The 16,685-nt window shown below is 37.5% G+C and overlaps 1 protein-coding gene across 1 annotated transcript in view; it reads left to right on the top strand.

Annotated features, from left to right (window-relative positions):
- The window catches only part of LOC126914244 (proteoglycan Cow), a 92,590-nt gene that overhangs the window by 16,548 nt on the left and 59,357 nt on the right, over positions 1 to 16,685 (top strand). Inside the window, exons 3-4 of the mRNA XM_050717890.1 lie at positions 3,076 to 3,178; positions 6,495 to 6,626. Of these exons, the coding sequence (XP_050573847.1) occupies positions 3,076 to 3,178; positions 6,495 to 6,626 (235 nt within the window). The remainder of the gene's footprint in view (positions 1 to 3,075; positions 3,179 to 6,494; positions 6,627 to 16,685) is intronic.

The following is a 16,685-nucleotide window of genomic DNA, read 5'->3' on the forward strand; positions in this document are numbered from 1 at the left end:
AACAGGTTGATGTACTGTTTTAAAATACGGTGACGTAATTTCTCGATGGAAGTAAAATGCACTCAAATCAAGGAGATCCTCACAGTCGCTGTTTAGAATGCGAATATCCGTGAATTCATTGAGGTTACATTAAGTACAGTAGTCGCGTAAAAGCAACGTGGAGACTGTTCTGGCGAAGTAAAATAGACCTGTATATAGTCAGACACGTAGAATGGATCGCATATCTAGAACTACACCTTCTACAGTCAAATGAAATGAGACTGTTCTTGTTTGGACAAGTAGAACATGACAATTTGTAGTTGAATCAGTGAAATTGGACAGTATATAGATCAGACAAATGAAATTTAAGCAGAGGAACGTATAAAGCAATTTTCCTTATCTATCTTCAAATAAGTATTAGAATACGTTTAAATGAATGGAATTAAAAGTAAAGTAAAAAGTAAGTAAAAGTAATTCAAAGTAAAAATCACGAATAAATCTATTACAGTAAACATAATAAATGTAAAAATGATTGGTAGACACGTAAGTAGTACAAATTCGTATATAAGTAAAGAACTAGCAGAGGAGTTAGCCGTAAGATAATAGAACAGATAGAAATAAAGATGAAATAATAGAATGGATAGAAATAAATTTGTACACAGTTAAATAATCAGTATAAATGTATTAAATTAACAGGTAGGAATATCTTTCTATCAATCGAGATATCAGAAATAGAAATTCAACCGTAAAATGTCGTTAATCTGAGAATACATGTTACGCATCGAATACATCAACTATCGACCGAGAACGATGCAAAGTCAAAGGTACTTGGCTCACCAATTAAAAATGAAATCTACATCCAAAAATCCCACGCAGAACCGTCGATCAAAATTTCTGAAACCATCAATAAAAAGAAAAAAAAAATGGTAAAAGAAAGAACGATACAAATCTCATCGATCAATTGCCATCTGAAAAACCTCCGAACCCATGCACCACTTAAATCGTCAATTTAAAAAACCTCAAATGCAAACATTCCATGTGCGACGATCAATCAAAATTTCGAAGACCATCGCTGGAAAAAAGGAAAAGCATGCGTGGTTGCCACTGCAATCGAGTTACGATTTTGCCGAAAAAAATCCTCACGTGGTCGTTGGACATGCCGATCCGGTCGAACGATCGAACACGAATAGCCAACGATCAGAGAATCACGATAGTACGTCAGGACAAATCCTTATCGGTTTTACAGGTGAAAAGGTAATCGCGATTCGCGAGTGCAGATGCGCGATGGCTGAGCCATGTTCACGGGCTCGGGGTTAATGGAGAAGAGAGAAATTCGATCCGATGCGGTATGCTCTCTGAAACGACCAATATCGCTTGTCGACTATTTCCACGCGAATGCAATTGCGCCTGGCCATTGAACGTTCGGCCACGGCACGCTACATCAAAGAAACGAATCATTTCGCCCGGTGAAAATCCCGAATTGCTTCCTTGCGTTCAACGACAGAATTAGTTTCACCCTCTCTCTCTCTCTCTCTCCCTCCCTCCCTCTGCCTCTAGCCTTCGAGTCTGGTTACTCCAACAAACCCGATCAACCGTAACCCTTTCGCGACTTCGAAATCCATTTTCGACCTTTCAGAGGGGAAAAAAGGCTTTTCACCGGTCGCCTTTGAGAAATTGATTTTTGGGCGGAGTCGATGCCGATTGATCCATTGGAATTGCTTGGGGATTTGCGACTCCTCGTTGACGATAGTTGCTGGCATAGAATTTTTGTTTGCCAGACATCTACATAGTTTGGAAATTTCAAAAGGTAGAATTTGAAAGGTGAATTTCATACTACAGCGTGGAAGAATGGATAATTGAGGTAGAAAATTCTAGGTTCGTTGTTTAACGATGGTTGTTCCGCGTGCAAGTCTTGTTCAAGCTTTTTTAGATATTTTTTGGAAAGTTGGAATGAACGGTGAAAAAGAGAACGATCGTGGATATTTTGCATTAATAAGAAATATTTGTAAATATCATTTGGAAATATTTGCGCGACTTTTCTAAATTGCAGAAGGACTATTGATTCGTTATGAGATTGATATTCAATTCTTTCTATCGCCACCCTTTTCACGAAATAGAATTCCAACTTCGAATTACATTATCAACAACCACCATTATCGTCGCATTATCGTCGCATTATCGTCGTCATTCTCGTCGATTCTTCTCTGTAGAAAAATCCTCTCCAACTTTTTTCTACGAGGAAGAAACGAACATTCGTGGCGAACAATATCGTAAAACGCGAGGAAATCAGGTAGATATTCCTCGGCCGGAAGCGGTCTTAAAATTTAATAAGGCGAAACTGCGCGCGTTCCAAGGCGTCAATACGCTGGCGGATTACGAGGCCGAGGCGTAATATCGACGTACGAAGGAAAAAGAGAGAACGGCAGAATTTTTCCACGTCGTCGATCGTGACTACGAATGCTATAGTTTAATTCTGACGAACGTGAATCCGCGTCTTCGACGTCGTTTACAAGCGTCACCGAACGAGAAATTTTTCCGCCTTTTTAATATCGAGCCGCGTTCACAATCGTCAATACCGTTCTTCGATGCTTCCTGGATCTTCCTTTTCTTTCCTCTTTTTTTCTTTTTTTGTTTTTCTCTTCTCTTTTTATCTCTCGGTATTCTATAAAACGAAACGATCGCGGCGTTGCGATGCAACTCTCAAGAAATTGAAATCGATTGGACGCAGGAAGTGTTGTTAAAAATGGCAGAGACTCGAAAGTCTTGGGAATTAAATTAGTTTGTTGTACTTAAGAGGCTGTAATAAAAGATCGATTTATGTAATCAGTTCCGGTTTGTAGTTATAAATTGATGTAACGAAGAGAATTCGCTGTGGGAAACGCAATTAATAAACAAACAATTACCTTTTGTATCTTCCAAACATTACAATTAATATTTAATTGCCATTATACAAATTATTTAAATCACTACTTCGGATATTACTATTGCTGTACATTTTTCCGTATTACAGCGACGAATAAACACACGACGAATAATTTAAAAATCGTATTAGATAATTGGAATCTTTCGCTTAATATGGATTTTTGCTGATTTTAGGTGAACTTTGTCGCCCGCTGAACTGCAAGAAGAAGGACTTGTGTCTTCTGAAGGATACGTTCACCGCTGTTTGCGTCTCCAAGAAGGAACTTGAGAAATCAGGGTAAGCATTCATACGTTGAAACGCATAAATCTGATAGATGCAAAATCGGAAAACATTCTGTCAAGCAACAGGATATAAAGCAATTTTTACGCAAAACAGACTCGAACTCTCATAAATTTCATTAAAAATAGTTGCCACGTTTATCTCCGATAACTGTCTCGCCTGATCCTGCATATCCTCGTTTTGGAATTCGAAATTCTAATTAGAAGCTAACTAGCGTGAAACTTGGATGCCTCACTGAACAGCGATTGACGTAACACAAACCACGAGAACGCGAAAATATAAACCTATACATAGCGATTGCCAGCTGCTTCGCCAACTAATCGCTTGGATAGTTAAAATCGTATTTGGAATACGAAATCCAAAGAAAAGTTCACGTGTCTTCCCTACAATCTCGATTTATCCATAAAAAGAACACGAAAACTCCTATAACCGAATACCTTCCACGATCCACTCTACGAATTAACCAATGCTACACCGACCTCGAAGCCTATCTATAAAATCTGCGAAATTCCTGTTCCCTTCCTCAACGTGCCATCAAATTCCCCCAGAACACCTATTACAAGCCGAAACCTCTTAAAACTTGCAAAACTTACGCTGCAAAATATTCTCCGCCCCAGTAGCCAAACAGCTGCCAGCCCCGTAGATACCATTCAATCCCATTTAATCGCGTCGAAAGTTTTCGACTTTCTGCCTTCTAACGCGGCAAGAGCCGAGGAGTATGGCGCGATCGAGGCGAAGTGCCACTCGAATCCGGAACATCGTTTCGCCGAGAAGAAATAAACAGGAAATAAACGGTTCTGTTTGAGGATCAGTCTCGTGGAATCGGCGAATTCGTTGACGCGGTCACGACGGATGATTAATCGCGGCGATATTATCCATCGAACACGGCATTAAACCGTGCAGATCCTCGGCTGTTGTGGGTGGAGAGGAGGGTGCGGGGACGTTGATCATTGATTTCCGAGCGTGCTTATTGCCAGTTAACGGTGATTGCAGGTTTCCACGTGGATATGGAGGCATTCAGACGGCCCCTGGAATTTATCTTGAACGGTCCGCGCGAGACATTAAACGGCCTTTCATGGCCAATTAACGCGTAGAACGATCCGCGTACCCGATGCTCTTCTCTTCGTGTACCTATGGGAGATACAGGATGAACAATCGCGAGCGAATTCGATCGTTTATAATTGGCGTATTATAACCGGGGAATATCACGTTTCTCGGATGCGTTGATTGGGATTCGGCGAAGTGCGAATCGCAGCGTGAAACGTGTCCCGGATCGATTACCGAGTTTGATACGTTTGTGAATTTGTTAGGACTAACGCGTTGCCGTATTGATATGATTACAGCGGAGTAAATTACGAATTGTTAATTGTTAATGTTATTGTGTTCTCTTCGCGCGTTGATGTATTCTCTTGATGAAACCAGCGAAGAAATTTGTAACTTTTGATTGGCATTTGGTGGCGGAATCTGTCGTGATGTTTGATCAGTTGGCGAATTTGTTGTAATTAGAGTGTTCCTGAATTGATAGGTATTGTTAACGGAATTTGATAAATTACGAATCGCTGGTTATCGATATTATTGTATTCTCTTCACACAGTCATAAATTCTCTTAATTAACAGTAGCAGGTTTGCTAATAAAATATGTAGTGATCAAGAAAGTTTATTAGAGCTTGTGAATCGTGGCGTGAAATATGTTGAATTTCTTAAGTCGAGAATTTTTCTTGCACCGAGATGTCATTAATGAAATTTTATCACTTACTATTGTAGTATGATAAAAGGTTAGTTGCTTATCCTCTTTCGTATGAAATTGTGGAATTATAAAAGAGATCCTTCTGACACGTTGATCGTGGTCGTGTAGAATTATTTCAGTTTTTAAAAGGCAGCCTAGGGCGATTTTAAACACCGCACAGAGGCTCGAAATTTAGTCGAAACATTGCAAAATGTTTCCCAAACAATTTTCAACGTTCTGTTGTAGCGATGAAAAGCAGCCCTTGGCTGCTTGAAATATTGTTCGAAACTCTCGTCAATGTCGTCCTAACGCTCGAAAAATACATCAAAGATAATAATTTTCATCTATCGTTATTTTACTCTACAACATCGTTTAAATATCGTTGAACGTCGTTCGATGACACTAGAACTGTGGATTTCGCGAAACGGTTATTTCATCTTCGCAAAATGCATCTAAAATTCTTTTCTAATTTTCTTCCTGTCTTCTTTTATCGCGTAAAATTTTATATTCTGCTGGAGATATTACGCGCTAAGGAGCAGAGAATGGTACAGATCGACGAGTTCTCGCGTAAACGCGAGTCTCGCAGTATGAAACATGTTATGAGTAAAAATCTTCCATTGGACCGTGCAAACTGAACGTCGTTATCGACGATAGAAATTTTTCACGCGGCCTCCTAGGAAAATTTCTCTCTTTCTGTCTCTCTTTACCACTCTCCTCCGCCACCTCTTCTTCCTCTTCGTTTCGCACTCCATTCTACCCCGGCGAGAAATTATATTCGAAAGCGTTCCATTTTCCGTAGCCAGAGAAATCGCTTTTAACTTATTCCATTCCCAGAGTGCGACCCCGGTATCTTGACACAGTGGATCCGCTTAAATTTTTTAAATTCGCCAGACCTCTTTCGCCCCGAGAACACGAATCGAGGAAACCGGTTGCGTTACTTTTAGCGCCACCCGATCTGCCTAATATTAAATCTGCTTTTAATTATTTTCACTTATTTTTACTTAGATTAATTAATTGAAGCGATTTCAAATAACATCTCGGGATTTTCGGTATTTCTTGCGTGAGAGTCAGGCGCAGGAATTAATTCGATATCTTTTTCGTAGAAACAGAAATCTTGTCTTATTCATATTTATTAATATTTTTTGGGATTATGTACAGTGGCTACGAAAGATATTTCTACGCCGTCGTATTTATCATAGAATTTAATGTGCTAATTAATTAGGTTCGTGTTAATTAATTAAATTTCGTTCCATTTAGTGGTACCTTCGTATGACCATAAAAAGTTGACGATGAGAATGAAATATAAAAATTGGAAATGAAACGTAGGTAAGAGAAACTAACAAACAGCTTCATTGCAAAGTAAGGTTGTAATTTGCGTACAAATACCCTGTTTCTGTTGCTGCTACGCGTGTGGATTTGAAGATTTTAAGAACGTCAAATGGCGGCAAAATAAAAGCGTAGCTTTCAGTGGTAAAATTTAGCGGAAAAAGCGCATTGGCTTGGCAAAAGCAATTGCAGAAGGATAACGTGGTTCAAAAGCTAGATCAAACACAGACCGTTTCTACTTGCTGGTTCTTCTTTTTTCAGAGACATCGTAATCCCGAAATCCCGGGCGATTCAACAGAACCGACGAATGAGAACGGAAACTTCGATTGACGCAGAGGACGACGATGCCTTCTTTGACTCTGAGGACGATGACGAAGATCAGGATGAATCCAAGTAAGTATTTAACACGTCGATTTAAAATAGTATCTACTCTAATCGTTAAATTATTATCCAGATTAGTGTAGTTAGTGAATTATTACGAATATTCAAAACTCGATATCGCTATTAAAATATCGCTTCTAGGTATTAATTATCTTTTATTATCGCGTTATCGACGAGGCGCGATATTAATATCAAATGAAATTAATATGAAATTAATGTGAAATTAATATGAAATTGAAAGGTTGTATCAAAGAGAGAGAGGATTGTTATTATCTCTACGTTATTTGTTTAATATTATTCAGATGAAATATTGCTTGAAACAATTACATATCTCGTTTTTATATTACAATATGAGATTTTATTGAATCGTATTTATTACACATTCGTTATACAGTTACATGTTATCGATTCTTTAGATGTATTTTATATTCCATGTTCACCGTCTTTCTTTTTTAATCAGATGACCAATGTGATTATTTTTCAATTAACGCGTTAACCGGTCCGTCGATAAAGCGTTAACGTATTTCAGTTGTCGCTTATTAATTTCACCATTGATTTAATATTTTTTAACAAGTTAACGGACGAAACTTTTAACAAGTCAAAATCTTGTTAAAATTCCAGTTTGCAATGTTTCCAAAGCATCGAAGATTTATTACATACATAGATATATAATTAAATGATAGATACAAATATGAAACCGCGTTTCCCCTCGTTCCCAAAATTTTCACCATTTTTACTCCGAGCCCTACATTAATTTAAAATTCTATTTTCCCGTTTTCTCGCCGAGAGCTGAAAGAATTTCGTTACGCTCGGCTAAATTACCAGAAAAAAGAAACATGAATTTTAATTAATTTATATCTCGAATGAAACACTTGTGCAAGATGAAAATCAGCCGAATGACAGACGAGTCACTGACGAGAAGAAATAACACATTCGAGCGACCCGAGGCAAAGATAGAGAATCCGGTGAAAAATTGGAACGACGACGGACTATTTTCGTTAGTTTCCAAAAGTTGAAGAAATTTCTTTTCGTAACACCAACCAGTCCGAAAAGTTTGCACCTGGCCTGGTTATTAAAAGAGAAGAAGACTTCAATTTCAAGGTGGGAAGTGAAAAATCTACTTCCGCCGTTGTTTTTCCCTGGGCGTGTAAAGTATCTTTCGCGAAAGCAACAAACTTTCAACGTCGAGAATAAAACACCTGGATCGCGATATCGAAAGTTTTAGTCTTCGAACAATACGAATTTTCTACTTTTATTTTCTTATAGAACACAAAAGGAATTAAAAAAAAAAAAAAGAAAAAACAAACGTTTATCGGTAGAATTTATTTCAATTTCGTCACGAGTTATGCGATGGCAAATAAAAAAAGAATAGAAAAGAATACTCGTGTATGTGACCGCGTGTGCGTAGACTGAGCGATTTTGTGGTAAAAAATAGAGAAATTCTGTGTAACGAATAGTCGAATAATTCGGTTTAATTGGTTTCTCTGTTCCATGTCGCGTAAGTCGTATTGTGTTTTGCTAAAACGAGGAAAGAACATTAAACAAATAGAAGAAGAATGCAAAACAAAAAGAGAACAAACACGCGTGTAAAGGGAGAAATAAAATGCGAAATGGTAGGAAAGAAGAGAAACGTGAAATGGACGAGTAGCAGACACGGCCTCTGTTTCGTTTTTCACGAGACATTAAGCTGAAATTATTGGTTTCGCTGGTTCTCTTTGCGTGTCGAACGCAAACCTACTACCCCATGGGGCACGATGGAATAAAAGGTTAGCTTTATGGGTCACGTTTTCACGGATGCGTGCCTCTTAAGTTTCAATGCGATCATCCGCACCTGAAAAAAAGTGCCGTGCCTTAGTTTCCACCTCGAGTGCTCTGTTTGATGGTTTTCATAGCGTGTGGAAACGAGTTCCGAGAATTTTTTCGACACAGAGAGACGAGTTCGTGAAAACTTTTTAATTAGTCATTTGTGGAAGAATTCTTTTTTTCTTTTTTTGGTATGAGATGACTCGGATATCTTTGGATACATTTTACTAATTAATAATTTGTAGTTATAGAGCGTACAACTTTCAATTTTGTTATATTTCCATTTTTATATGAGATGAAGCTATTTTACACAGACGAACCTCGTTTTATAGAAATGAAATTAAAAAAATGAAACATAGAATATTCTTGACAAATGCATTCCTTTATAGACAATCGTCTAAGGATTCTTATCGTTCTACGTATTTTTCTAAATTATCGAAAATTTCGATCGACCCATCGTCTTTCTTATTTTCATTTTGTGCAAAAGAAAGCTTCCGACGTAAGAAACAAGGTAATGACGATCCAAAAAATCGATGTAAATTTCCAAGACTTTCGTACAGTGCCGCAGCTCCAATGTCTGACGGTACACATTCCTCTACTACTGAAACTACCTCGACATATTCCTACTATATAATGAATGACAACGAACCGTCCAGCAATTTTTCCTATATACAATATGTTTAATAATTCAACGCACTGCTACCATAAACCGTCTGATACGTTTCATTTCTTTGCTAATTTCCTATTTTAAGGCCATACCTGAATGAATCCTAAACCATCAGATACGTACGACACTGTTAGCGATCGTATTAATCCAACGAGTTGCTTGCAAAAAGCAACACATAGAACGATAACATTCATGACTTAAACTCCCAAAACACGTAGCTACATCACGAATGATGAAATATGCAAGACGAGGGACGTAACAATTTCGCGTCGACTAAGAGAAAGCCGTGGCCGAATTCGATATTGTCTCGAAACGAGTCGGATTCCCTTAAAATTCAGACAATCCCGTATCCACGTACACGTACGAATACACGGTACAACTTTGCGAAAGAATAAAAAATGAATTTCGAACGACACCGTTGAGGGCCGGAAGAAGAATAACACGGAAATAGAGGTGAGCGTTGTTGGAGGAACACGTGAAACCGGATGCGTTTACTTTAGCGCGAAGCCACGTCAAACAGGAGTTACCCCGACGTTTTCTGACGAGGATATAGGAAAAGTGAGGGTAAGAGGGTGGGAAAGAGAGAGAGAGAAGGTTCCGAAAGGGAGCTTGGTCGCGGGAGAAAGAAAAATTCCACGGGAAAAACAGCTCAGACGGAAGATGAACGAACGGAGAAAGGGCAGGTAGAAAAAGCCAGCGTTGCTAGCGAAACATTTCTTCCTACTTAAATTTGCACGAGCGAGCAAAGCAAAGAGGGTTTTCCATCCACAGTCTCCCACTTTGTTCCTCTCTCTTCTTTTTTTTTCAATATTTTTATCCTGTATTCCTCGCCCGTTTTCATTCTTCACCCCCTTTTTCGCTACTCCTGTTTCATTCCGAGCGTATCCTTCGGAAATCCCACCTGGAACGTCGTGAAAGATGAGCGAGAAACGAGCCTAATTGCACGGTAATGTGGCGAACGGTGATGTTTCACGCGAACGCCATCTCATTGCCATAAGCACAGCTTGTACCTTATATTATCCAACAGACTTGTCTGTTTTTAACATTAGAACAAACTCGTTGAAATAACGGAATCTCAGGTTTCCTATTTTTGCCATTACCAAAGGCAAAATTAATTTTGATAGTTATTTTCAATAGCAATTTTCAAATTCTCTAGAACCCACAAATAGCCGAATAATCAATTTTGTTCAGAAATGACCAGTGGTCTCCGTATATGTTATAAAACACGGTAATCTGTTACATCACCATCGGACGTAAACGTCTGGTTAATTTTTGGATCAGCGTTGCGTGGTAGTGTCCGACCAGGCACTGTTTTATTGTATTCGCCCGGAGATCCGCTGACCTGTTCTACTTGTCACGCGCAGTCGAACGTGCGATTTCATTGTGCTCGAAGGTGTTTAATGGTTTGTTCTACTTGTCGGCCGGTGTACCGCGTCAAGCTTTTGTTCCGTTTAAGGGCTTAAACTGGAAAGCTGTGACGTGTTTTTATGGACGATCCTCGCGCAGGGGAAGATAGAATGTCCGAACTGAATATTGAAATTTCCGTTTTTTTTTGTCCAGCCGTTAGGCTAGAAAATGCGATGTTTCGATATTTCTAATGCGATAAAAGAAACCAATTCTAACTAAATTAACATTGGACGTAATTAAAAAATTGGCCAAATATGGACCAAAGAACTGAAATTGTAATTCAGTAAGAATCACGCAAACAATATTGGAAAGTTTGGTAATTATACAGTTCACTGACTCGTCCCAATTTTTAATATTTGATTCTAGCCTTCCGTTTCCTTTCTTTTCTTTTTCACGAAGCAATTTTTTAAATTTGACGTTCAATCAATGAAACAATAAAAGCTATTAGGTTGTCCGAAAAGTTTCTTTCGTTTCATAAGGTGATAATAGATGAATAACAATTTCTGTTTTATATTATTTTATTGAATTAGGTATGATCCATTTCGTCATATTTCTATTATTACGTTCGTGCATAATTCAATAAACTAATATAAAACAAAAAAACATCGTGCGTCTATTATTTTCTTATAAAAAGAAAGAAACTTTTCGGACAACCTAATACATTAGTTTCTCAAGCTGTACCCATTAATGTCTTAATTTGGTAATAAAGTAAAGCTTGTTAAAAGCGACTGGAGAAAGTTTACTGTAAATTGCGTCATTTTCGCAAAAATTGCTAACTTCGACAAATTCGCGTACTCGTGTATATGTTTCACATTTCACGTATCCGTTTTAAAACGTCGTTGCAACGAACGTCAGTGTCTCCTTTGTTACCAAAAAAGAATCTTCTAATGGAAATCGACGACAAAAGGGTCGGTGTAGGTCACGTGGAAGACTGGCGAGCACGTACAAGCTTGAACGTCGCCAGAAAACTGTACCAAGGATCGTTAACGAGGAGTGGCCGCTTATCCGCGCCCCTAATGTGCCTTTGTCCACTGGCACGCGACTTTTCCGGCGAATTCCGCGGCATTGCCCGGATTCCTCTTCGTTCCGTACGATATACGAGGAAAAATTATAATAGCAGCCGGAAAAATTTCAAGCTTCTGTTGTATGCAAATTATTTTTGAATTGTACCCGGAATTATCCACCAGTTGGTAAAATATTTTGTCGAGAAGTTTATTAAATATGCGCGAATACTTTTACCGCGATCCTCAAGTAGAATATCTCCGAGCAATACAATTAAGATGGGGCTATTGAAATTACCTAAATATAGTTCACTTTATTAAGAGCGGATGATACTAAACGTCAACAGTTTTCATTAGAAGAGAATAGAGATTAAGAGTTTTTCATTTTTACATTTAATTTAATTTAGAAACAAAGAGGCGGTCTCTCTTTTGAAGCTCACGAGAATCTTCAACGCGAAGGACAATTATTACCGAGACGTTATGGTCGTATCTCACCCCTATTGGCGTCGCAATTGCTTTATTTAATTCCATAATAGTAAATTCCATAGTAAGTAAAATAGAAAGTGATAGAACAAATGATTAAAACATATATTGCAACCCAGAAGGAATAACTATTGTATACGAATATACATATATATAATCTTGAAAATAGTCGTAGAAAGTTGTATGTATTAGTTAGCAGTAATTTAATTAACGATGAAATTAAAGAGCAATTTCATTTAGAATTTTATTTGAAAGTTGATCGGAGAATGTATGAAGAAGAATAGAGAGGAAAAAACAAATGACTAACGCAGAACATAGGAAACGAAAGAGGAATTGTTTTTGAAACGATTGAGAAACAGTGTGAACGAAACAGGCTCGATTCTGCCCGACGACTAAAGGATATTCTCCGCTAGTCTAAAAGCGGATTTTAGCGAGCTTCGCTTTCCGGTTCGCAGAAACGATCTTGGCTGCCCCATTTTCAGAGGAGCTGTGTTCTACCATTCTCCTTTTACGCGTCTCTTTGTTATAATTAACGGAATGCAGGCCTTTCGAAAACGAAAGTTTCGCCCGACCGTGAAATATTACTCTTTCACGATCACGCGTTATTCTCCTTAAAAATAATCCAAACCCAATCTTATTTGATTAGGCGATAGTTTCGAAATGAATAAATGTAGAAAGCTTTGATGATCGAGAAATAGCAAAGGAATAGAATACTCGGAAATATTTTCAAAAATTAATAATGCAAATTGAAATATGGATTGGTGAAAATATCGACGAATGGAATATTGAACGAAAATGCTTTAGAATTCTTAAATAAAATCGGTATATAAATCTAAGGAAAAGAAACGATAAGAGATAAAAATATTTGTAAAAATTGGATGGAATATCGATCGGTGGAAATATTAACGGGAGGGATAATCGGAATTCCGTTGACGTATCAGCAGAATGTTTTTTACTGGCGAGTTGATTGCAGCTAATAAATATAAATCGTTTAATTTCCGAATAGAAATCGCAGGAAACTTTAGCGGTGGCCATAAATCGGCGATCGTAAATGATCGCGCGTAAACACGGATATAAAATGGATCGTGATTTCTTATTTTCGCAGACGGATCTTCGAGTTTGAGCGTGAGACGCGTTATTGCTAATAAATCATTTTATTATTCTTGCCAAATAGCGTCCGCTATATTTCTCGCTCTTTACCACACGAAATACGTCAGATACGCAAGACAATTCCATAAATTTCACCAATCGCGAGATCTAACATTTATTTCGAAATTTCTATTTACAATCAATATTATAAAAAATTGTATTACTCCACCGTATCATTTATTTAAGAGAAGGAAACATTTTTCAATTTCTCCCTTATTCAAAAATTTCAAACATTCCCTTCATTTCCCTACGTACTCTAAAAAAGAAAAAAAAAAGACAAGAATACCAGTTACAATCATAACTTTCGTTGCTAAATATAATCAAACAGAATCGACGTAATGTAGTGTAAAAATAAAAAAATAATACAACGCAAATGAACACGATTAAATATAATAACGAAACATTTGCTTACTTAAGAAAGCCATTACTGCCTTTGAAATCGCAACGTGCCAAACTTTTCCATCGTAACAAGTTTTCCAACTTCGACTAATCACATTTACAACGACTATTATCATTCTTGATTGTCCCCTCCACCGGTCAATTACATTTAATTCGCCGAATCGTTTATCAAAGGATTCCAGCGAACCACGTTTTCCGCTCACAATTTACAGTTCAGTAGAAGTCCTTAAAAGCACCGTGAACAGAGAAAATAACGCGTCCATTCCTGGAGACCGCCGGAAACGCGGCGAACACTCGAAAGACGTCGCGGAGTTCCTTTAATGCCCGAAGTTATTCCCGGACCCACCGTAAAGGATAGTTTCCTTTCCTCTTCCCTATTTTGCTTCTCCTGGCTCGATTCCTTCCGGGAACGAGAAAGGGGAAAAGGCTTTTGGCCCGGCGAAACGTGTATTTACGATTCCCCGTACGGGAACGAACATCCGGCTATCGATGCCGTTTCCACTTCTCCTTCCTTGCCAAGTGAAACAATTCTCGATACGTTGAAACGATAGTGCGAGCAGAAAATGAAATTTTATAAACATCGCGATGTAACGGCGGTTGGTCGCGCTCGTACGATGCTTCTGTGCGCTCTTTGGTCGTTGGAATTGCCTAATAGATGCATCGATATGGTAAACTCGAGACATTTACGATTTTAAATGCAGCGTGCAATGTTTCACGACCTTCCTGACGATTATTTTTCATTATTCTTTTTCTTTTTTTTTGGTGTTTTTCTATGTTTTCTCCGTTTCCCCCGCGTGTTGCATTTTTATTTTATTTTACTTTGTTGGTTTTTGGTAAATTAGTTGATTGGATTTACGTAGAAACTGGTGATACGGAGGATTGTAAAGATTTAAAGGTTTTAGGCATCCCGTTAGGGGAATAGAAAGTATTTGATATCTTGTTCTGTCTTTTTTTTTTTCTTTTTTGTCAATTATTAGTAGATAATGTTACTAATATTGCAACGCGAGTATCGCAAAATTCGAGAGATAAAAGAAGCAGCAAACGGTGTTTTAGTATAACCGTCGCTATTTGAAGAGAAAAATTCGAAAGAAAACTTTTAGATAGAATGTGCAATTCGCAAGATGTGATATTTCCATAACAAATGTGTCAAGTTTCTCACAAATGAAAGATTACATTTTACATGAAGAAAGCATAATTTTAAATTCCAGATTGATCGAACATTTTCATCAAACGTTTTCATGACACTGCGCGACATTCATTTCATGGCATTTTCATTTTATTTTTTAACACGTTGTATAATCCGTATACAACATGTATCGTACGTGTAATATTTTCCTACGTTTTAAAGATGGATCCCTTTGCTGACAAAAAGTATCGTTATTTTCCGTTTTACAAATAAATCAGAAAGTTTATAAATATCATGTATCTACCGTTCAGTAGAATAACAAAATAGATTCGCACAAAGAAGCTTGAACTGCACGTGCGCGTCCGGAGGAAATAAAAATAATCGCTCGCAAAGAGCGGAAACTACTTTTTTTTTCACCTTCAATACGATTTCCATTATTCCCATCAAGAATAGACTGTTTGGTCGATTTGTTTCGACGATCGAACACCGTAAAAATTCCATTATTACAGCCCCGTGGAAATTCATTACAATCGGAACTCATGCGGCCACGCGTATCGTTCAGCGCAACGAAAATCGCGGCGATAATGGAATTTTTATGATCCCAACTCGCGAGCCTTGGCGAAGCTTTGGGATAACTGCGCGATATTCAATGCGACGGCTATCCATCGAGAACCTTGAATTATTCTGGGAAATCGTCATGTGCGAAAACTTTCGAGGGAATTATTCAAAAGTTTCGAATGTGATCGTGGAGAAAGCCGGGAATTTCAAAATGTACAGTATATACTTGTAGATCTTTTGTATGTCTCGTTGATATAAAAGAGATTATTGAAACAAAGATTTAATGACTTTTCCTGCGTTTTATACTATGTCTCTTGAAGCACGGTAACTCTTTCGTTTGGTTTGCACGATAGGACCATTTATAACGGCCACCCTCTAACTACTTTGAACAGTAAAATATTACTTCGTTTATTACTTTCAGACTAAAAGTAGGAGAGTAAAAGCCGAATTAAGAAACTTTCAATCAGAGAGAATGAAAGAGATTTCAATACTTTCATGGAACCTAGAATTATATCCATAGAACAGCCCAGTAGAATAAACTGAAAATAGAAAATAGGACATGTTACATCTTCTGTGACTTCCACAAATAACGAAAGAAAATCTGAATTATGAAACTTTCGATCAGGCAAAATTGAAAATATCGTATTACTTTCAGGCGGTATACTACGTTGAAAATAGAAAATGCTACTTCTTAAATATAATTAGAAATATTACTTGCAGATCGAAAGTGGTAGAATAAGACCTAAATTATGCAACTTTTAATTAAAGAAGAGCGAAGAAATTTCAATACCTTCAATACTATTTCGAACTGTATTCTTACGATTGGGATTAGCCAGTATAATGCTGCCCTGTTAAGCCAAAAACAATGACTACCAGATAGCACTGGTTTATCTATACGTATGTTAAATAAGAAAGCCGTATCTGCATTGAAACTTGAAGATATAAAGTTTATGTACGCGAAATCGATGTCTGGTTGTTGAATAGTAAAAGTCGTTTTTCTCAAAAATCACTTTTTGACTAGATACGTCTTTTTGTATTAAGACGGCAGACTATAAGGTGGACGACAGACTAAGGTGGAAAGAAAAATTCTTAAGGGAGGATTCTCATGTAACAATAATAAAAGCGAGTGATTTTTATGAATTGTCTCTTTTGTGGAGGCGGCTAATTATCAGTTATATGAGACATTGGATTTTTTTGGGATGTAAATATAATCTTGAAGCACAAAAGTAGTCTTTTCCTATTTCAATTCTTCTTATCGTTTACTAACTGGCACGCACGCTGACTAGTCGATTTTCGGACGAAGCTTATTCGCTTCGTTAGAAATTTCCCCAGAGATTGAACCTCAAATTCCTATTTAATTACTCACTCACATTTTCTTAAACGATACAAGCTCAATTTATCCGGCGAAAGAAGTAAATTTTTCTTCTTAACGCTGCAACATTCCAATTTTTCATATTTCTCTTTCAAAAATAAGTTCA

Source organism: Bombus affinis, chromosome 3 (genome assembly GCF_024516045.1).
Source record: "Bombus affinis isolate iyBomAffi1 chromosome 3, iyBomAffi1.2, whole genome shotgun sequence".
Taxonomy (NCBI): Eukaryota; Metazoa; Arthropoda; class Insecta; order Hymenoptera; family Apidae; genus Bombus; species Bombus affinis.